We start from the raw sequence: 20,425 nt of genomic DNA on the forward strand, positions 1-20,425 counted from the left end.
TCTCCTTTCATCTACTGGCAAGATTCTAACCAGCATCCTTATCAGGCAGAAGATCCATGGTGTCTCTCACTCTGCTCTTCTTCCCAGCATTCAGTTCTGTCTTCTCTGCCTACCTAAACTCCACCCTATCAACTAGGCCAAGGCAGTTTCTTTATTAACTAATGAAAGCAACACACAACAGAAGGAACTCCTACACCAAGATAGTGTGGCAGTCTTCCTGCGCCAGTAATGTTGACCCAAACACCAGCTCCTCATAATGTTTGCCAGGTTTCTCAACCTTAATTTTGCTTTTTGTTCTTTTTTATTAACATCTGTGGGAATGTTAATGTTAACTCCTGACCATGCCCACTGCTTCTGTGATGGCTACCAAATGTCTATCTGCTGTTTCTTCCACTACTGTTCTACCATAAGGAATAACTTCTTTTTCCTATTTATTTATTTATGCATGTCGCTTTTTACTAAGAAGTTTTCACAAAAAATCAGTGAATTGTGATCTGTTGTTTATTTTGATGCCAAAATTGTGATTTTTCCTGGTCCTTTCATCTTAGCTCCATCATTGAGTCATGCTTTATCTTATTCAGTGAAAACATTTCAAGACTTACCCTATACTTCCCCTGCCCCTGCCCTAGAATTGGCCACTTACTAAGGAGCCTGGTGTTCCTTCTAGTGAAGAATTTTATTAAGAACCACAGTCTGAAAATCCCAGCATGGACGAGAGTGTGTATAAAGCCAGCCCTAACCAAGAAGGTATTTGCAGTTGATAACCGCAGTAATAGGAAAAAATCTGCCAGTGAAGTTACACTGGATCTATCAACTACACGCCAAGGCAGGCTCTGTGTTCAAAAATAGTTACCAATATAAATCAGACCATGTTTTTTGTGTTTTTTTTTTTCTTTTGGGCTGGGAAGGACCAGTTTTGTTATTTGTCTTTTTGAAAAAGAAAGATGGAGTTGGGTAGGTAAGAGAGGAGTATCTAGGATGGAAAAAACATGAGCAATATATATGAAAAATTTTAATTTAAAATTGTGTTTTAAAAAGAATTGCAGTTTGAGCAGTTGAAGAGCTTAGAGCAGACATGCTATTGATTGCTCATGGGTTCTTTGAGTAGAGAAAACTAAGGCATACTTTCTTGTATCTATGAATACATGCACTCACACATATACATCTAAATGTACTTCCATAGCTAAATTGTATGTGCAGTGTGAGTTTATGTATTTGTTATGAGGTCAGACTGATTCTTCCAATACTCTGGTCTTTCTAGTACTCTCATTTCACAGTTGCAAATTGTGTGTGTCTGTGTGTCTGTGTCTGTTTGTCTATCTCTCTGTCTGTGTCCCCCTATCTGGATTCCCTGTAACAAGAGCACCACATGGGTTCTGGTAACTGAACTCCTGTCCTGTGTGAGAGCAGCATGTACTCTTGACTACTGAGCTATCTCCAGCCAAAAGAAGCCTATTTTTTCTTAACACATTGGTTTATTTGCTCAGTTAGTTTACTTCTTTACTCCTAGGACCTTAATTCCCAACCACACTGGCCATTTATTTCATACCTGTGTAGCCCAAAAACACAAATCAGAAACGTTCAAGGTTAAGGTTTGGATTTTCTCAGCTTTACTCTCCTTGTCTGTCAGATGGGAATTCATGAGGCAGTTTATGTACAGAAGTGATTGGTGTAGAAGAGCCCAAACCACAGTTAGTATAATAGCTTTATTGTTGCCTTTATAGCTACTGAAAAATCATTGCTTCCAAAAAGAATAAGCAAAGAAGTTGAATAGGCATTTACTTTTTCAAAGAAGTGGAACAAACACCAACAAGCACAGGAGAATACACCTGGTGTTGGGGACCAGCCTCGACAAAAATATCACTCGCCAGGGTAGGGACATTGGGGTTTAGAAATATTAGTAAAGAATACAAAGATGTGAAAATAGTAAGACAGAAAAACATAAAATAGTATTGGAAGGAAGTTTCAGTGAATACTGAAATCTCCCGCGTTTCATTTCCAATTGCTTAAAACACCCTGACCCCAAGAGGTAGGAGTAAGACAAAAAACTGCATTAACATGATACAAGGGAATGTATGTACCAGTTGAAGGTCGCTGACTAGTCCATAGTTAAACATTCTGTTGCTAGAACAAAACAAGTCATGCTCATACCCTAGACCAAACATTCTGTAGGCAAACCAGTCCCTGGGTGGAATCTAATGTTATCTCCTTAAAATAATTGGACCATTAGTTGGATCCTTAGACTTCTGTTTGAAGTAGAAACATATCTACTTCTCTATTCCTGAAATACACGCTCTGGCAAATAGCCACACCTGTTGACAACCTTGAGAGAACAGAACCCTCTGTTCTAAATCTACTTGGGACCTTTGTTTGAGGTAGAAACACAATAACATTGAAGGAATAGAGGTAAGTTGTAGTAAGGAGGGCAAGCAGGCCTGCTTTTCGTCCTGCCCTGCTCCCACATGGCTAGCTTTACCCGAAATAACAACACACAAACTGTATTCTTTTAAACACTGCTTGACCCCTTATATCTAGCCTCTTCTTGGCTAACTCTCATATCTTGCTTGATTAACCCATTTCTAATAATCTGTGTAGCACCACGAGATGGTGGCTTACCGGGAAAGATTCAGCATGTCTGACCTGGTGGCTGGCTCCATGACGTCTGGCTCACCTCCCTTCTTCCCAGCATTCTGTTCGGTCTACTCCACCTATCTAAATTCTGACCTATCAGACCAAGCAGTTTCTTTATTAATTAACCAGTGAAAGCAACAGATAGACAAATGACCTTCCCACATCATTTCCCTTTTTTCTGTTTAAACAAAAAGGAAAGGCTTTCACTTTAACATAGTAAAATTACATATAACAAAACAGTTATCAAGCAAGAATTACAGTTACTTCATGTTCTGGCTTGGTGGGAGCCTAGCCAGTTTGGATGTTAACCTTCCTAGACATGGAGGGAGGGGGGAGGACCTTGGACTTTCCACAGGCCAGGGAACCATGACTGCTCTTTGGATAGGAGAGGGAGGGGGAGAGGAGTGGGGGGAGGGGGAGAAGAGAGGGGGGAGGGGGAGAAGAGTGGGGGAGGGGGAGGGAAATGGGAGGCTGGGAGGAGGCGGAAACTTTTTTTTCTTATTCTCAATAAAAAAAAAGAATTACAGTTACAATATTTATATGTACTTTATCTTTTATCATAACAAAGGAAAACAACTATAACTATCTATCTATTCTTCAACTCCATCAAAGACTCCAGAAGGATACAATATTACCTAAGCAAACAAGAAATAAGCAACTTCCAAACTCTAGAAATGACAGAGACATCTCGCTGCCTGGACAGTCACCCAAAGTTCCTCTGTACAGTTGGAGCATCCATCTTCAGCCTACAGGCCCATAGTATCCAGCAGACTTTTTCCATGAAGCAGGAAATTTCAAAGACAGTTCAGTCCCTATCTGCTATGTTCTGCAGAATGTCTCACAGACTCTTTCATGAGTCAGGAATCCCAAAGAATCATCTCACCTTTAGGCAAGTTCAGCAGTCCTCTCTCTGTGGGTTCTTTGTGTCCAGTTTATGCAACAGTCCAGGCAAGAGCATTTTCTTGCCCAAGTGGCTATCAAACTCCGTAAAGATCCTCTTCGATGCCCATCTTCTTCTTGAAGTAGATTGGTGCTACCAGGAGCAGACGTGTCTCATTGTTATGAAAAACCCTAAATTATTAAAACATTAAATGCCATATTCTGGAGTCTTTGAAAGATATGAAGAATGCCTATCTGAAATATATCTATGCACACCTAGAAAGTCTAACTAACATGACTACAAACTTGACTATTATAGATGATTATCTATTAATGACCTATATACATTACATCTTTAAATGAACTACACAATCACAATACCTTAATCAAGATCAGAAATACATATACATATAACAAAATAGACCTTAAACTTGTATCAATAAACTAAGATTCATACCAATGCAAATTATTCATATCTATATCATATCCCCCTTTAATATAAAAGAACATTTATAAACAATATTTGCGAACATGGGTGCAGTTTTTTTTCTCCAAACTGCTTCTTGCTGTATGGGGTGCTGTTAATCAGATCTTTTATGGAGTAACCTGTATGCCAGGTTCATCTCAGTCAGCAGTTGAGTGAAGTAAATTTTTGAGGGTGTTCACAGCAACCTTTCAGGAGGGCGTGGTCCATCATACCATATTGGGATAGAAGCAATCCACAGGGTCTCATCCTCTGTGAAAACAAAAGAAGGACTTTTCCAAAGCATCATAACCTTAGATCCAAATTTTGAAGTCAAGGTATTTTCAAAATATCTATCTTGGATTAGTTCAGCAGCATTTATAAACAAATATCTTTTAGCAACTGTTGCTCCTTCCTCAGCATTCAAACAATTCAAAGAGAGCATAATAACATACAGTATCAAGATTCTCTTTGTATTTTCCATCTTTATGTGGCTTTACTTTAACCTCTATTTCTTTTATTTATACTTTTACTTTTTCTGACAGGTTCTCTGTATATCTTTGTCCTGGAATAACTCTGTAGACCAGGCTGTCCTTGAACTCTCAGAGATCCATCCATCTCTGCCTCCCAGGCATTGGGATTAAAGGTGTATACTACCACACCTTGAAGTCACAGAGGTCAACAATTTACCTCTGCCTGCCAAATGTTGGGATTAAAGATGTGTACCACCACACCCAAATAATTTTAACTTTTTTCTTTTTTACTTTTAAGAACTTTAACCTTTAGTCTGCATATATTTTTTAACACACTGTAAATCATTTAGAGGTTTTCTTCATCTTTGAATCTCTCTTTACTGTATATCTCTCTTTTTCTAACTACATGAGTCTAAGGAGAGGATTAAAGCCGTGGCTTTGATGGCTGGATCCAGCCCATTCCTTAGCTTTCTAGCCTCACGGCAAAGGTACTGGCTGTAGCCATTTTTATTGCCACAACTCTATGGCGTTTCAAGGTCCCTGCCAGCAAGCAAGCTGCAGCATTCTGCTCACAGACCACACTCAGTCAGACTGAGTCAGAGTTTGTCCTGGCAGGACAGCCCAGAAAGCTGGCATTTTAAAACAGCACAACTTTTTTCCTGCTACAGCTGAAAACAGACAAGCATGCAGTCAGCTTTTATCAACACCATTTAAGTATTTTGTAGCAGGACCTCTTAAGAGCTGCAAGGTTTTGCAGCTAAAGCTGAGTCAGGAAGCCTCTCTTAGATGAGAGCACTTGCTTGCTTCTAGCAAGCAGAGCAGACCCAAGAAATTGCTGCTACCAAGAAAACATGTTTTACTCTATTCTTTCCCAAGCTTTCTCAGGCTTTCTGTGGATTCAGTTATCCACGTCTGGGCGCCATGTTGTAGTAGGAGCAGTGGCAGGCCTGCTTTTCGTCCTACCCTGCTCCCACATGGCTAGCTTTACCCGAAATAACAACACACAGACTGTATTCTTTTAAACACTGCTTGACCCCTTATATCTAGCCTCTTCTTGGCTAACTCTCATATCTTGCTTGATTAACCCATTTCTAATAATCTGTGTAACACCACGAGATGGTGGCTTACCGTGAAAGATTCAGCATGTCTGACCTGGTGGCTGGCTCCATAACGTCTGGCTCACCTCCCTTCTTCCCAGCATTCTGTTCGGTCTACTCCACCTATCTAAATTCTGACCTATCAGACCAAGCAGTTTCTTTATTAATTAACCAATGAAAGCAACAGATAGACAAATGACCTTCCTATATCAGTAAGTTCCAACTCTCTAGCCTTTGGTCAACTGTGGAAATAGACTCAGGTTTTTGGGCCACCACAACCCAGTATCACTAGTCAGGAGAGTATACATTGAAGCCACAACAAGGGGTCAGTAATGGTCTGTCCTGTCTCTTTAAAAGACAAAACCCATGCTGGCCAGTGGTGGCACACACCTTTAATCCCAGCACTCAGGAGGCAGAGACAGGTGGATCTCTGTGAGTTCGAGGCCAGCCTGGTCTACAAGAGCTAGTTCCAGGACAGGCTCTAAAGCTACAGAGAAACCTTGTCTTGAAAAAAACAACAAGAAAAGAAAAAGAGAGACAAGAGCTGCCCACTCCCCACCCCCTCCATCCACCACTGAGGCAAGTGAACTTCAGCTTCCAGTCTGAGTTCTTCATTTCCGTCTCCCAAAGAGGTAGCTGTTGCCGTGGCTCCTCTCCTCTCCCCACCTCTGTTTCTTTCCTTGTCCCGCTTCTCCCCCTCTCTCTCCCCTTCCCTAACCACTAAATCAATATCCAACCTCACTCTGCATGGCTTGCCTATTCTTTTGTCTCTCACCCACCAGGGCTGCGGGTCCTCATGGGACTTGCTGCTCTTGGTCTTTCACCTGCTGCATGGCTCCCTGCCCAGGATTGGCAGCCTTCGTGGCCTGCCATGGTCTTGGGACCCGCTGCCCACTGCCACTACTCAGGGACTTGCAACATTTTACTTTTACCATTACAAGTCATATGTGACATTCTTAGGTGGCTGTTATTTAAACAAAACAAAACAAAAAACCTACAAATAACTAGTGGAGAAATTGTAACCCCAATGCATTGTAGGAATGTAAAATGGTCCAATCTCTGTGGAAAGCAGTTTGCCAGGCCCTGAAAGAGCTAAACATAGAATTACCATGGGTGGGGAGTAGGGGGGCTGGAGAGATGGCTCAGAAGTTAAGAGCACTGCTGTTCTTCCAGAGGTCCTGAGTTGAACTCCCAGAAACCACATGGGGGCTCACAAACATCTGTAATGAGATCTGGTGCTCTTTTCTAGCATGTATGGATACATGCAGGCAATTTATTATGTATACAGTGTTCTGCCTGCATGTATTCCTACATACTAGAAGAGGGCACCAGATCTCATTAGAGATGTTTGTGAGCCACCATGTAGTCTCTGGGAATTCAACTCAGGACCTTTAGAAGAGCAGGTAAAGCTCTTAACCACTGAGCCATCTCTCCAGCCCCATAAATCTTAAAAAAAGAAAAAAGAATTACCACTCCAACTGATGCAGCAATTCCAAGTGTATGTTACTAAGTATGCACCCCAGAGAACTGGGCAGAACAAGCTTGTACACTGTTCACAATGGCATTGTTAACCATAACTAAAAGGCAGAAACAACTCAACAACAGTCATCAGCAGGCAAACTGACCAACATTGTGATTTAAACACAATGAAATATTCAGTCCTAAGGAAGGAAACGTTCCTTGCAAGCATCTTGCTTAATAAAAACAAGCCAGGCACATAAGAACACGTACTGAATGAGTCTAACTGTATAGGTACCTAGAATAAACTGATTCTTGGAGGCAAAAACTGAAGTAGCAGTTACTAGAGGCTACGTGGGGAGAATGGGGAGTTGTAATTTAGTAGGTACAGAGTTTTTGAGATGATGAAGTAGTCTGGAAGGGATTAGAGAAGACCTCAGTGGTAGAGTGCTTGCCTACCATGTGTGAGGCCTGCCACCGTGTTCCCCAACCCCTACTTAATTCTGGCCAAAAACGGGTAATGGTTATATCATGTGGTGAGTACATTTACTACCAATGAATGAATTTATAAATGGCTGGAACTGTTAATATTTGCTATGTGTATTTTGACATGCACAAAGATTACTGAGATTCTAAGATACAGTAACGTGAAAAGCTCATGCATAGTCTTGCATGAATACTTCCTTTCCCACAATGCCCTTGGCCATAGACAGCCATGTATCATGGAGCATCATTTCAGACAGTACAAAAGTAATCACAAAATGGGACTGAACTTCCTATTGCCTAGTGACTCACATGTGGTGATTCTGATATAAACACCCACTTTGCCACTTTATGAACGTATAGCACATGCAGTGTATACTCTAGATGTGAGCGTTCTAGGTTCATCACTTGGATTTATATAAAAGTATTGTGCCGTTTGCACAATGGAATGACCTCATGACACTTTTTCAAACTATATCCCTGCCATAAAGAGAAAATCATATTGACTGCCCTCCTGTCCTTCAGACTCAACCTTTAAAAGGAATGCTAGGGAAAGACCCATTTGTGTGGTAAGAGGAGTCATAGGAAGGGCAAACAGACCTAGTAAAGGGGTTGGCTGCTAGGTCAAATCAAGCCTGCAGTTTTTAATTTTTTATACTTACTTTTTTTTTTTTTTAGACAGTCTCACTACATAGCTTTGTCTGGCCTGGAGCTTACTATGTAGACTAGGCAATCTTGAACTCACAGAGATCTATCTACCTCTGCCTCCTGGGGGCTGGGTTTAAAGGCATGTGCCACCATACCTGGCCAGATTTTTTTTTTCCATTTTTAAGGGGTATAAAAATCAATCAAGATTTTTTAAAGTTTTCATGTCTTGCACAACCCAAATTATTTACAATATAGGGCCTTTTACAGAAAAATTTTGTCAATACTTGGTTTAGAACATTGTTCTGGACCACATAATGCCCCTCCTACTGCACACATGCAACTGCATTGCCCGGATGCCTATGTTGATGACAAGACCCTAATGTTGATGGTATTTGGGCAGGAACCTTTGGAGACAGTTTTATTTAGCTGAGTTCATGAAGAATTAGTACCCGTATAGGATACCGAAAAGCTCCCTTTCCACTCTCATGTGAGGCTGCGTCAGGAAGCCAGCTTGCAAGTCAGAAAAGGCTCTTACCACAGCCAACCATGCTGCCTGCCACCCTGATGGCCACCAAGCTCTGGAACTGTGAAAGAATTGACTTCCATTGTCTAGGCTATGAAGCCCGGGTAGCCCGAGGTACAGACCCCCTTCCTAGTGTTTCTGAGAGCAGCCTCTAGTCCGTGTCTCATCTTACTGAACCCTTACCATTTCACTTCCTCCCTGCTGTAGTAAGAACGCTTGCCATAAAGCTTGGGCTCAGGAGTCCTTTGAAATAAATGGAGTGATAAACAGCAGGTTTCAAAGGACTGAGAAGAATGGGGTTTCTGCAATAGCTGCTTTCTTATGTGCACCATCTGTTTCTCTTCGACTGTGACAAAAGTGACAGCTTTCCGTGCGCTGATAGTCCCCATGCCTTTTAAAGTCAGACAGATGATGCTATTTATGTGTAAAGGTTTCTCTCTTGCACCCATTTGTTTCTCCAGCTTGAATTGCTATGTAAACTCCTGTGGCTAAACCACACAAACCACCTACACACTACCTCCTCCCTGGCTTCAGATCAGGGACAGGACCCATGCCCATGGTGTGCAGTAGGGTCTAGCCCATAGCACATTGCCCTCTGTGTGCCCTCACTGTGAACATGCATCTTTGAGCACAGCATGAGACACTTGGGGGACAGGGAAGTATCTCAGTTAGCATATTGTTTGCATAGCACATGCAAAACTCTCAATTCAAACCCCAGCTCTGTATAATCCAGTATTGTGGTGCCTGCCTGTAATCCAGCACCCAGGAGGTACAGACAGATGGATAAGAAATTCAGAGTCATCTTTAGCCAGCCTAGGACACAGACCCTGTGTTTAAGATTAAAGATACCTGGGGAAGCCCACCCTAGCCCTGCCCTCTGACCTTTCTGAGTCTCAGTAAATCACAATTATCACCTTTTTCCTCTTTTGCCTTGTATGACCTTTTTCACTGTTAAAAGTCAATATTATTTATTTATTTATAATCTTGTTTAAAAAATCTTTATTAGTTTTTAACATTGCAATTTTTTAAAATATTTTACTTATTCACTACTTTTTGGTATATTTAACAAGTTGTGCAACCAACATACCTTAATCTAGTCTTAGAACATTCTTTCACTATAATATGATGCTTTTTGCTCTTCTATAGTTCACTGTACACCCAAACCCTAGCCACTACTAATTTACTTTCTGTCTCCAGATTTGTCTTTTCTAGACAATGACCACTTAACGTTTTGCTTCTTTTACACAGTATGACACATGTTTTATTTTGTTTTTTAACTCATTTAACTCATTTATGTTGAAGTACATACAGTTTTTTTCCTGGAGGTTGCTGAATCATATTCTGCTGTATGACTATATTATGTCACCAGATATTTCAACTGTTTTAACTCATAAACTGTGATAGTTCTATGAATATTTGAATACAACCCTCTCCCTTTTTTTTTTCCTGAAAAAGATTTCGCTATGTATCTTAGGCTGACCTCAAATTTGTGATCCTCCTGCCTCAGCCTTCTGAGTCCTGGGATTATATCCTACCATACTCAGCTTTAAACCTCTCCCTCTCTCGGTCTTTCTTTAGAAAATAGAGTCTTCTCTCATACAATCTGACCAGACTCCCTACGCTCCTCCAGATCTCCCCACCTCTCCTCTCCCCCAGATCCACTTTCCTTCAGAAAAGAGCAGGCCTCCAAGAGAAAACAATCAAACATGACTAAACAAGATACAATAAGACAAGGCAAAAGTCCTCATATGGAGGCTCGACAAGGCAGCCCAGTTGGAGGAAAAGAGTTCCAATAGCAGGCAAAAGAGTCAGATATATCTACTCCCACTGTTAGGAGTCCCACAGAAACACCTAGCTAACAACCACAGCATATATGCAGAGAGCCCGGTGCAGACCCTTGTTGGCCCTGTGCTTGCTGCTTCAGTCTCTGAGCCCATGTGAGCCCTGCTTAGTTGATTCAGTGGGTTGTGTTCTGCTGGTGTCCTCCATCCCCTCTGACTCCTACAATCTTTCCTCCTCCTCTTCCAAGGGGTTCCCTGAGCTGTGAAGGAAGGGACCTAATAGAGATCTTCAATTTAGACTCTTTTCTCTCTGCACAATGTCTAGCTGTGGTTCTCTGCACCTGCTCTCCTCTGCTGCTAGTGACACTATACATAACACCCATCTATGAGTATAGCAGACTATCATTGGGAATCGTTTCATTGTTTGCCAGTCAAGTTTAGGGTTATCTCTGGGATATCCAGTCTCCAGTTCCTGACCATCCAGACAGTATAGGGCATGGGCTCCCTCTCCTGGTGTGGGCCTTAAATTAAATCAGACATTGGTTGACCACTCCCACAAGTTTTACACCACCATTGCCCCAGCAGATCTTACAGGCAGGACAGACAGATTGTAGGTTGAAAGGGCATGTGGGTTGGTGTCCAGGTTTCTCTTTTGACAGCCCGCAGAGAACCTTCCCACCCCAATGAGACAGGGGTGAAGGCTCCATGCAAGCCTAGTTCAACCTCCCTACATTCAATGAGCTCCTCTTATTCTTGATAGCTAATAAAACTGTATGTCTCTAGGTCTTAACTTGAAATAGCTGAATTACAAGTCGTGGCTCATTCCTGTATCCTCAGTACTTAGGAGTCAGAGGCAGGAGAACAGTGACAGATTTGATACCAGCCTGGCTATTTAGTGAATCCTAGACCAGCCAGGGCTACACTGTCTCCAGAACAAGTAAACAAAGAGAACTGAGCTGAACTCTTTGAAATACTTGTCCTTTTCCTTCTCAAAATGCCTTCCTAAGCTACACTATCATAACTTCTCTGAAAACTTTTTATCATTTCTCTTTGAATCACTACCCTCTATTAGATAGGTGTCTTTCCATCTGGTGAAATAGTCCCAACTTTTGCTTTCAAAAGCAAAAAAAAAAAATAGTTTTCATCAAATATAAGAGGTATTATACCATACAGCCCTGGAACCAGACCTGAACTGGAACTGAGAAAACTGAATGATGGGACGTGGTCTGCTCAAGATCCTCTAATAAAGGAAAATATAACATTCCAATCCCACCCACCCAGCAACCAGTGACCCTTTATTCTCTTCTCCTCTGCCTCCTCCTCCACCCCTGCCTTCTTGTTGGGCTGGTTCTAACTGTTAGCTAGCCCAGTGACTTTCCAGAGGAAGGTAACACCATTCCTTCCCAAGGCACTGCACAGGACCCCTTGTCAGTGCCCATTCAACTCACCCACTATCCTCTCTAGGACTCCTCCTTGCTCCTGGCCTCAGTTTGGATTTAAGTCCATGGCCCAGAATCCTGCAGCCCTAGGAGATAGCAGGTGTTCTTAGTCATCTGGTTTGTTATGTCAGTTTTCTGATTTCAGACCAGCATTTGTGCTTTTTGCTTTTATCTACTAGTCTCATGTTAATGATGTCCTTTTATGTTTTAAAGTACATGCCCTCTGTTTCTTTTTCTAGGATAAACTATGCTAGCTAGTTCAAGGCCCCTAGCTGGGGGCTGATCTATTTAGAGCATAGTCTTAGGGACAGGACTACAGTATTAATGGCTGAATGCTGAGTGTGTGTTTTGTAATCGCTTATACTCTGTTTGCTCCCTCCCATTTCTGGGGTTCATAAGTCAGTGTCGTAGTTAGGGTTTTTCTTGTTGTGCAGAGACACCATGGCCATGATAGCTCTTACAAAGGGAAACATTTAATTGGGTCTGGTTTACAGCTCAGAGGCTTACTTAGTCCATTGTCATCATGATGGGAAGCATGACAGTACACAGGCAGACATGGTACTGGAGAAGGAACTGAGAGCTTTACATCTGGATCTGATGGCAGCAGGAAGAGACCAAGGCATACTTCCTCCAACAAGACCACAGCTCCTAATAGTACAACTTCCTATGAGCCTATGGGGTCATACTCTTTCAAACCACCATCTTCCGTTTCCAGGCCCCTATAGGCTTGTAGCCATATCATAATACAGAAATGCATTAAGTCCAACTTTAAAAGTTTCCTTAGTCTATAATAGTCTAAATCCCGTAAAAGTCTGAAGTCTTTACTGAGACTCATGCAGTCTCTTAACTGTAACCCCCTGTAAAATCAAAATGAAAAGAAGCTCACATACTTCCAATATAAAATGACACAGGCTACACATTATCATTCTAAACGGATAGAACAGGAGAAGCGTGAGAAAATATTGGACCAAACCAGCTGGGCAAACTCCAGACTCTGCATCTCCGTGTCTGATGTTAAAACTCTCTTCAGATCTCCAGCTCCTTTCAGCTTTGTTGACTGCAGCACACTTCTTTCCTTGGGCTGGTTCCTCTCCCTGTTAGCACCTTTCCACGGCAGGTATCCCACAACTCTGCACCTTCAATATTTTAGGGTCTCCAAGGCAATCAAGGCTTCTCAGCTTCACACAGTGGCCTCTCTGACACACATCTGGCCCCCAGTGGCTTTCCTTAGTCACGGGAGGAGATTCCATAAGCCCTTTCTTCTATTCTTGACTCTAGAGACAGCCATGTGGTTCTGGAACTCGAGCTCTGCGCTGCTGTGGCCGGATCTCTGCTCCTCACTCCATTACATCTCCACCAGCCTTCTGCTCTGCATGGTTTCCTTCACCGCCTGAGCTTGGCTGTCCTCAGACTCATGTTGTGGATCAGGCTGTCCGTGAATTGAGGATCTGCCTGCCTCTGCCTTCCTAGTGCTGGGATTTAGGCGCTCACCACCACACTTGGCTCTAAGATTTCTTTAATTCCTATTCACAAATCGGAAGCTTAACTGAGTGGGATCTTGCCCTGAGATCAGCACTCGACAGAACTTTAGATTATTCTCTAATCTGTTTATCTCCTTTAGCACAGACCTTAGCTCCATTTCACTTCCTGGTTCCCCTTTTCTTCTCAGATTGTACATTTTGTGTTTTCCTTGCTCAGCTTGTTCACTATAAATCTGCATAAGAGTGAACACTAATCACCACAGAGAGTCAATACTAGGCTGTTTTGATATTTCCTCAGCTAATGCAATTAATGCAAAAATTCTTCAATTTAGCCTCAGGCAGATATTTTTGGACAAGGACAGAAAGCAGCCACATTCTTCACCAAAATGTCACAAGATTAATAGCACATATTAATCTTCTTCTCTGAAACCTCTTGAGCCAGTCCTCCACAGTTCAGATCACCTCAGCACCACTGTCTTCTATGTTCCTACTAGGATGGGCCAGTAAGCCCCACTTAAAGTCTTCAACTGCTTTTCTAATCCAAAGCCCACATTCCTCCCAACAAAAGCGTGGTGAGGCTTTTCACAGCAATACTCTAGTCCCTAGTATCAGCTTTGTCTGAGTTGGAATTTTTGTTGCCTTGAAGAGACACCATGACCATCACCACTCTTACTAAAAAAAAAAAAAAAAAAAAAACTTAATTTGGGCTGACTCACAGTTCAGAGGCTTAGTAGGCAGGCGTGGTGCTGAAGGGGTAGCTGGGAGTTTTACATCTGGATCTGAAGGCAGCAGGAGGAGACTGAGACACACTTTCTCTAACAACACCACACCTACTTCAATAAGGCCACACCTCTTAATAGTGCCATTTTCTTTCAAACCACCAAAGCCAGGGTATTCTTTAGTCTGTACTGAAGTCACTTCATTGCTGAATTGTGGAAGACTTTATATTTCTTTCTGTAGATTTTGAAATATTTCGTGTAAGTTATTTTATCATGGAGAAATAGGTCTGACATTTACCATTTTGATCATTTTTGGGTGTACAGTTAAGTTGCTTTAAGTGTATTCCCTTGATTGCCTTCCATCTGCAGAATTTTCTTCAATTTCCCAAACCGAAACTCATACCAGTTAAACAGTATTTCCCCATTTTCCTGCCCAGCTCCTAGAAACCTGTCTTTACTTACCTCTGAGTTTGACTTCTTATGTACTCATGTAAGTAGAATCATAGTGTTGGTTCTTTTGTGAAGGGCATATTTAACTGAAATAATCTTCAAGGTTCATTCATCCATGTTGTAGCACCTGTAAAGATTTTCTTAAGGCTTAATATTTCCTATTCTGTGTGTTTATACATGCATGCAGTTGTTGATGTATTTATCCATAATGTACTCTTGAATTCCATCCACCTTTTGACTGTTATGATTAATACTTTTGTGACATGAGTTACAGACACCAATCCCAGTCTTGTTGGTCATTGTCTTAGGGTTTCTGTTGCTGTGAAGAGATACCATGACCATGGCAGCTCTTATAAAGGAAGCATTTAAATTGGGGTAGATTACAGTTCAGAGGTTTAGAGGTCCTATTATGATGGCAGGACGTGGTGGTGTGTAGGCAGACTGTGCTGGTGAAGAAGCTGAGAGTCCTACATCTTGATGTACAGGCAACAGGAAGTGAACTCAGACATGGGGCCTGGCTTGATCATATGAGACCTCAAAGCCTTCCGCCACCATGACACACGTCCTCCAACAAGGCCATACCTACTCCAGCAAAGCGTAATTGTACCACTCCCTGTGAGCTTATGGGGAGAATTACATTCAAACTACTGCAGTCATCTTGTTGATTTTAACTCATTACATTTTGCCTTGTTCCTTGTTGTTAAATAATTATCTGCAAATCAGAAAGATTTGACCTCTAACTTTATCCAAATCTCTTCTTTTTTATTTTAATCTTATTTTATGTATATGAGTGTTTTGCCTACATGTATGTCTGTGCACCATGTGTGTGCCTGGTACCCACAGAGACCAGAAGAGGACATTGAATCCCCTGAAACTAGAGTTAAGAACGGTTGAAAGCCACCATGTAGGTGCTTGGAGTTGAGCCTAGGTCCTCTGGAAGTGCCCTCTAGGCCATCTCTGTAGTTGCTCAAATCCCTTTTTGATCCCAAGGATGAATTTCTTATTGATCAGCAGTTATAATTGTACAACATGGCCATTCCCCTAGTCCCAGCCTTTAAAAGAGACGTAAGTAAACAGAGACTGTGTAAAAGCTGTCTGTTCCTTCAGACCACCTGCTTGACTGGGTCAAAGTGAGAAACTTGAGATTCATCTGCTCATTTGTTACCTGCCTATGTGGGTAACAGATATTAAGTATTACAAAGAAGGGAACTGGGTCTAGTGAGCTGAGTAGGTTGAATCCCTTTGCTCCACAGATAGTTGTGGAGCTTGTTCCTGGGAAAAGCATTGGGTGCTTTGGGAAGACAAAAGATAAGTTAAATCACATATTCTTTCAAGATGATATAGAGTACAAAACACTGGAGGAGCTTCCTACTGGGGGTCTTTACACAGGATTTAGCCATAGCTATAAAAAAATAATAATAAAATAAAACCAATAAAATCTTACATCAGTGTCAGATAAAGAAGCTTACAAAAATCCATGAAAAAGCAGCACGCCCTACGAGGTTAGATTCAGTATCAGTAGGCTTTACTCAAAGCTTCACCATGGGCTTTGAAGGTGCTGCACTCTGGCCTTACTGTGGCTAATAAAGCACCAGGAAAGCAGAAAGTACTCCTGCTCTTGACAGTATAAAATTCTTATTATTTTTAGAGAATAGTAACCATGCATTTATGAAGTTCTTTGTCAGGGCAATTTAGTTAATAGCTATGTAAATGACTGCTTCTTTCATCGTGTAGGTGGATTGCTCCATGTACACTTTCTGAGAAAGAATGTAAGTGCTAGAAACTGTTGCCTCTGCAGATGGAAAGAAGCAAAGTGAAGGCTGGGATGCTGTACCTTTGCTGCTAGGTGTTGGGATAAGACAGAAAACAGTGCATAGTAGTCTGCTCAGTTTACTGAGTCGGATTTCTAACACATCAACTCACCGACCACGGAGGGCGTGGGAAACAGCGTCTCTGTTGGGTTTGGCTCATGAAAAAATGATCAACTGGAGTGGGATGGGAGGGTGCTTCAGTTCATGTCATAGCCATAAGTTCCTGCATGGGGACAGCATCTGTAAGATACGTAGTGGCAGTTTAAAAGGTTGTCATTTTTACAGCATAAAAACAGGCAGTGTCAAAGTTCTTTTGGTTCTAGCTGCCTCCTGTGAGCCGCAAGACAGCTTTTCTCCTCACAGAGGGTGTAAGCCTGGGCTCGGGGAAGAAGTCATGAGTGCCCCACCATAAACACCTGCCTGGTGAATGGTCTACACCTCTTCCTCCCTTGAGTTCATCCTGCCCACCTGAGCTTTAACCTCACATTCTCGTTCTTGAAATGTCCTCGGATCCCAGCTGTGACACCAATTGCATTCAGATTCTTGGTGACAGATCCTAAGCGTCGCACCAGCTTGTCTTCCTGGCCTCCCTGCCTCCCTGCTTTTGACTCCTGCCAGTGTCACTGTACCTTTGCCTCTCAGAGCAGCAGAGAGCCTTGCTGTATTTGTCCCCGCCCCCACCGGGAGATCCAGCTCAGATAGTTTTCGTCCAGCGGCTCCTGTGGGCTGGCCCATAAGCTGAGCCTCCTATGCATCTCTGCAGGACTGCTGTAATACCTGGGTTTTGGTCAGCGAGCCCTTTTCTGAGCTGTGCTACAGCCACTGAGAACAGAGATGGGTGGTTGTGGCTGGGCAGCTTTGCAGGCACTGCAGACTGTAATGCCTCTTTCCACATGCTCCTTTGTTTGCTCTTACATCTTTTTCCTTTCCCTGCAGGTGCAGAGTGAAGACAGTGTGCTTCTGTTTGTTATTGCCTGGACAATCACGGAAATTATTCGTTACTCCTTTTACACGTTCAGTCTATTAAACCATTTGCCTTACATCATCAAATGGGCCAGGTAAAGAAGTGCATAAGCGAAGACTAACTTTGAAAGCATCCATCACTGTATTCTCCTCCAACTCCCCCAAACTCGAACTGAATGAGATGGAGGGGTCTCACCAGAATGATCTTGACTTTCATCTCTAGAAACAGTTCTGCAGTCTCTGTGCTTTACTTAGATTATTTTTATGGAAATCAGTTCTTTTCTGTTAACTTATTCAGCAGAGATTTAATATCTGGTTTTTGTCCTTATTCGATTTAGCTGATGAACTTGTCCCATTGTGGTGATTTCTGGTTCATATCTACCTCTCTTAGTCTTGTTTTTTCAAGAAACTATGATTTTTAAGGTCATTTTTACTTGATAGAAAAAATTATGTTGTTTTCTCTGCTTATGAGTTTTATTTTGCTTTTCAAGAATTCAATTAAGAATTCAGCACAGTGATTCATGCCTTTGTAATTCCCAGAACTTGGGAGGCTGAGACAGGAGAATTGCCCTAAATTTTGGCCACAGAATGAGATCCTTGTCTCAATCACAATAACAAAATTCCGTTAGGGCTTTGGCAAAAGACTGGTGGCACATCTGTCTGTCCAGTTACGGTTTTGTGCCTGAAGGACTATGGGGTGAGGAGGACACAGCAAAAAGCTCCAGACTCACTTTGGAGTTGAGACTCCTCATTTCCTGGAAGGGAAACAGCTATTGTTCAGTGATTGCATTATGAACAGCATCCAGTTTCCAACATTTCAGGTATATGAGCCTCTTTTATTATTTTCTGAAATAATTATATTCAGGAAAAAGGGGAACTAGCAGCTCCCAACCCACCTGCACCGCCACTATGCCGGCTCTCTGTCTGTGGGAATGGTTGTTGGCTGGGCCTTGGCTTTATTCTTGAAGAATTCTTTTTTTAATTGTGCATACAGTGTTCTGGCGTAGCACCAGATCTCATAGATGGTTGTGAGCTACCGTGTGAGTGCTGGGAATGGAACCCAGGTCCTCTGGAAGAGCAGACAGTGTTCTTAATCTCTTCAGCCCCTCTTGGAGAGTTCTTTGGCTCATTTTCTTCCGTGGTCTATGAACAATTCTTTACCACTACCCTGCCTAATGAGCTAGGTTTGCAACAGAGAATATGGCTTCTTTCTCAGCAGATTCTTGTGCCTGGAAGTTTTGTCCAGGTTAATCTTGAGCCATGAACAGGCACTGGTTTCTTAAATCAAAGCTGGCAATTTCCACAGGATGTTGATGCCGTAGAATAATTTGTAGGCCAGTCCTGTGCTAGTAGTACCTGCCCTCTGAATTCTTTTTGTTTAATATGTATGAATGTTTTGCCTGCAGGCATGTATGTGTACCACATGTATGTCTGATGCCTGCAGAAGTCAGAGGGTTTTGGATTTCTTGGAACTGTAATTATAGATAGCTATGAGCCACCATATGGGTGCTAGGAATTGAACCCTGGTCCTCTGTAAGAGCAGCAAGTCTTCTTAACCACTGAGCCTTTCTCCAGCTCTTCTGAATTCTTTTAAAACAGATAAAACTTTTTTGGGTTTTTTGTTTTGTTTTGTTTTTTGAGACAGGGTTTCTCTGTAGCTTTGGAGCCTATCCTGGAACTTACTTTGTAGACCAGGCTGGCCTCAAACTCATGGCGATCCTCCTGTCTCTGCCTCTTGAGTGCTGGGACTAAAGGCATTCACCACCACCGCCCAGCCAGATAAAACTTTTTAAAGTGAGAATAATTGTACGAGCCTCTCATGCAGCAATAATAGTATAATTGTGTGGGTTTATTTGTAAAATTAAAGGCTATTAGAAATTTAATGTTAAAATTAGTCAAGATTCTGTTTTCACAGTAGCATGTATAGGCATTTGAGAAACAGCAGAAAGTACGTGTGTAATGTGCTGTTTTCTTCAGTCCACATGCAGCTTGGTGTGCCCTAGGAATTCCTGGGTAGCTGTTCTACCTCCTTCCTCTGTGCCTCCATGAGGAGGGCCCTTCGTTATGTCTTAATGCCCCTTTGTTGGTCTCAAGAGGCATGTTCTGAAGAAGACAAGTTTTGAGGCTGGCTAAACACATTGACTTTGCTTTAGAACATTTAGAAACATGTACCTACAATGGGCCCTTTTCAAATTGCCTGGTAGAGGCTGAATATAAACAGGTGTAGCTTTCTGAGAAGACAGTGCTTCTGAACACGGCTTTGAGCCACAGTGAGGTTTTGTTTTGTTGCAGGTACACGCTTTTCATTGTGCTGTACCCAATGGGGGTGTCGGGAGAGTTGCTCACAATGTACGCAGCTCTGCCCTTTGTCCGGCAGGCTGGCCTGTACTCCATCAGCTTACCCAACAAATACAACTTCTCCTTTGACTACTATGCATTCCTGATCCTGGTAATGATCTCCTACATTCCACGTAAGTATATTTATGTGCAAAAGTCAGCTCTACAGTTACTAGAGTTACATCTTTGCTTGTCTTTGCTTTATATCTAATATAAATCTCATTGATGGGAACACTTTGGTCTTCATTGATCACCAACTATCAGAAGTAATTTTCTCTGGTAGTAATTGAATAAAGATGAACCCTTCTTAGTGTGTGGGTTTGAAACACTGAAGAGGAGGCTAGGTCAACCCTGTATTAGGGAGAGTATTGAGGAGAAAGCAGAAAGCCACTGAAGGCCTTACCTTGCTTTATTCTCCTATCTCTTAAGAACTGTTTTATTATGGTTTGTGAAACACATTGTAAAAGATGTTTGCTTTGCTCGCTATATCAAAATAGGCAGCTGCTTCATTTCCAGAGCTTAGAAGCTGACTAGAAGAAACAAATAACAAAATGAAAACAAATGTTCTTTTTTTCTACATTTCTCGTTTTCTTGTTGAGCACAAAACTCTCAGAATAGGACACAGTGTTCCCTTCAGTGTGGTTTCCAGTTATTCTAATAGAACTACTGATCGCTTAAATGTACGGAAAACTCAATGTACCTCTGAGTACACAGGGACGGAGCGGGAAGGGCACATCCGACAGTGCCATCGGATCTTGTTGCTGTCACGAGGAGTGTTTTCCTCAGTTC

At 42.1% G+C, this 20,425-nt stretch overlaps 1 protein-coding gene across 1 annotated transcript in view; it reads left to right on the forward strand.

Moving 5' to 3' along the window:
• Window positions 1–20,425, forward strand: part of Hacd2 (3-hydroxyacyl-CoA dehydratase 2) — a 94,215-nt gene that overhangs the window by 66,375 nt on the left and 7,415 nt on the right. Inside the window, exons 5-6 of the mRNA XM_050159841.1 lie at window positions 17,273–17,394; window positions 19,592–19,770. Coding sequence (XP_050015798.1) covers window positions 17,273–17,394; window positions 19,592–19,770 — 301 coding nt within the window. The remainder of the gene's footprint in view (window positions 1–17,272; window positions 17,395–19,591; window positions 19,771–20,425) is intronic.

Source organism: Alexandromys fortis, unplaced genomic scaffold (genome assembly GCF_014885135.2).
Source record: "Alexandromys fortis isolate MF-2015 unplaced genomic scaffold, M_Fortis_MF-2015_v1.1 scaffold_119, whole genome shotgun sequence".
NCBI lineage: Eukaryota > Metazoa > Chordata > Mammalia > Rodentia > Cricetidae > Alexandromys > Alexandromys fortis.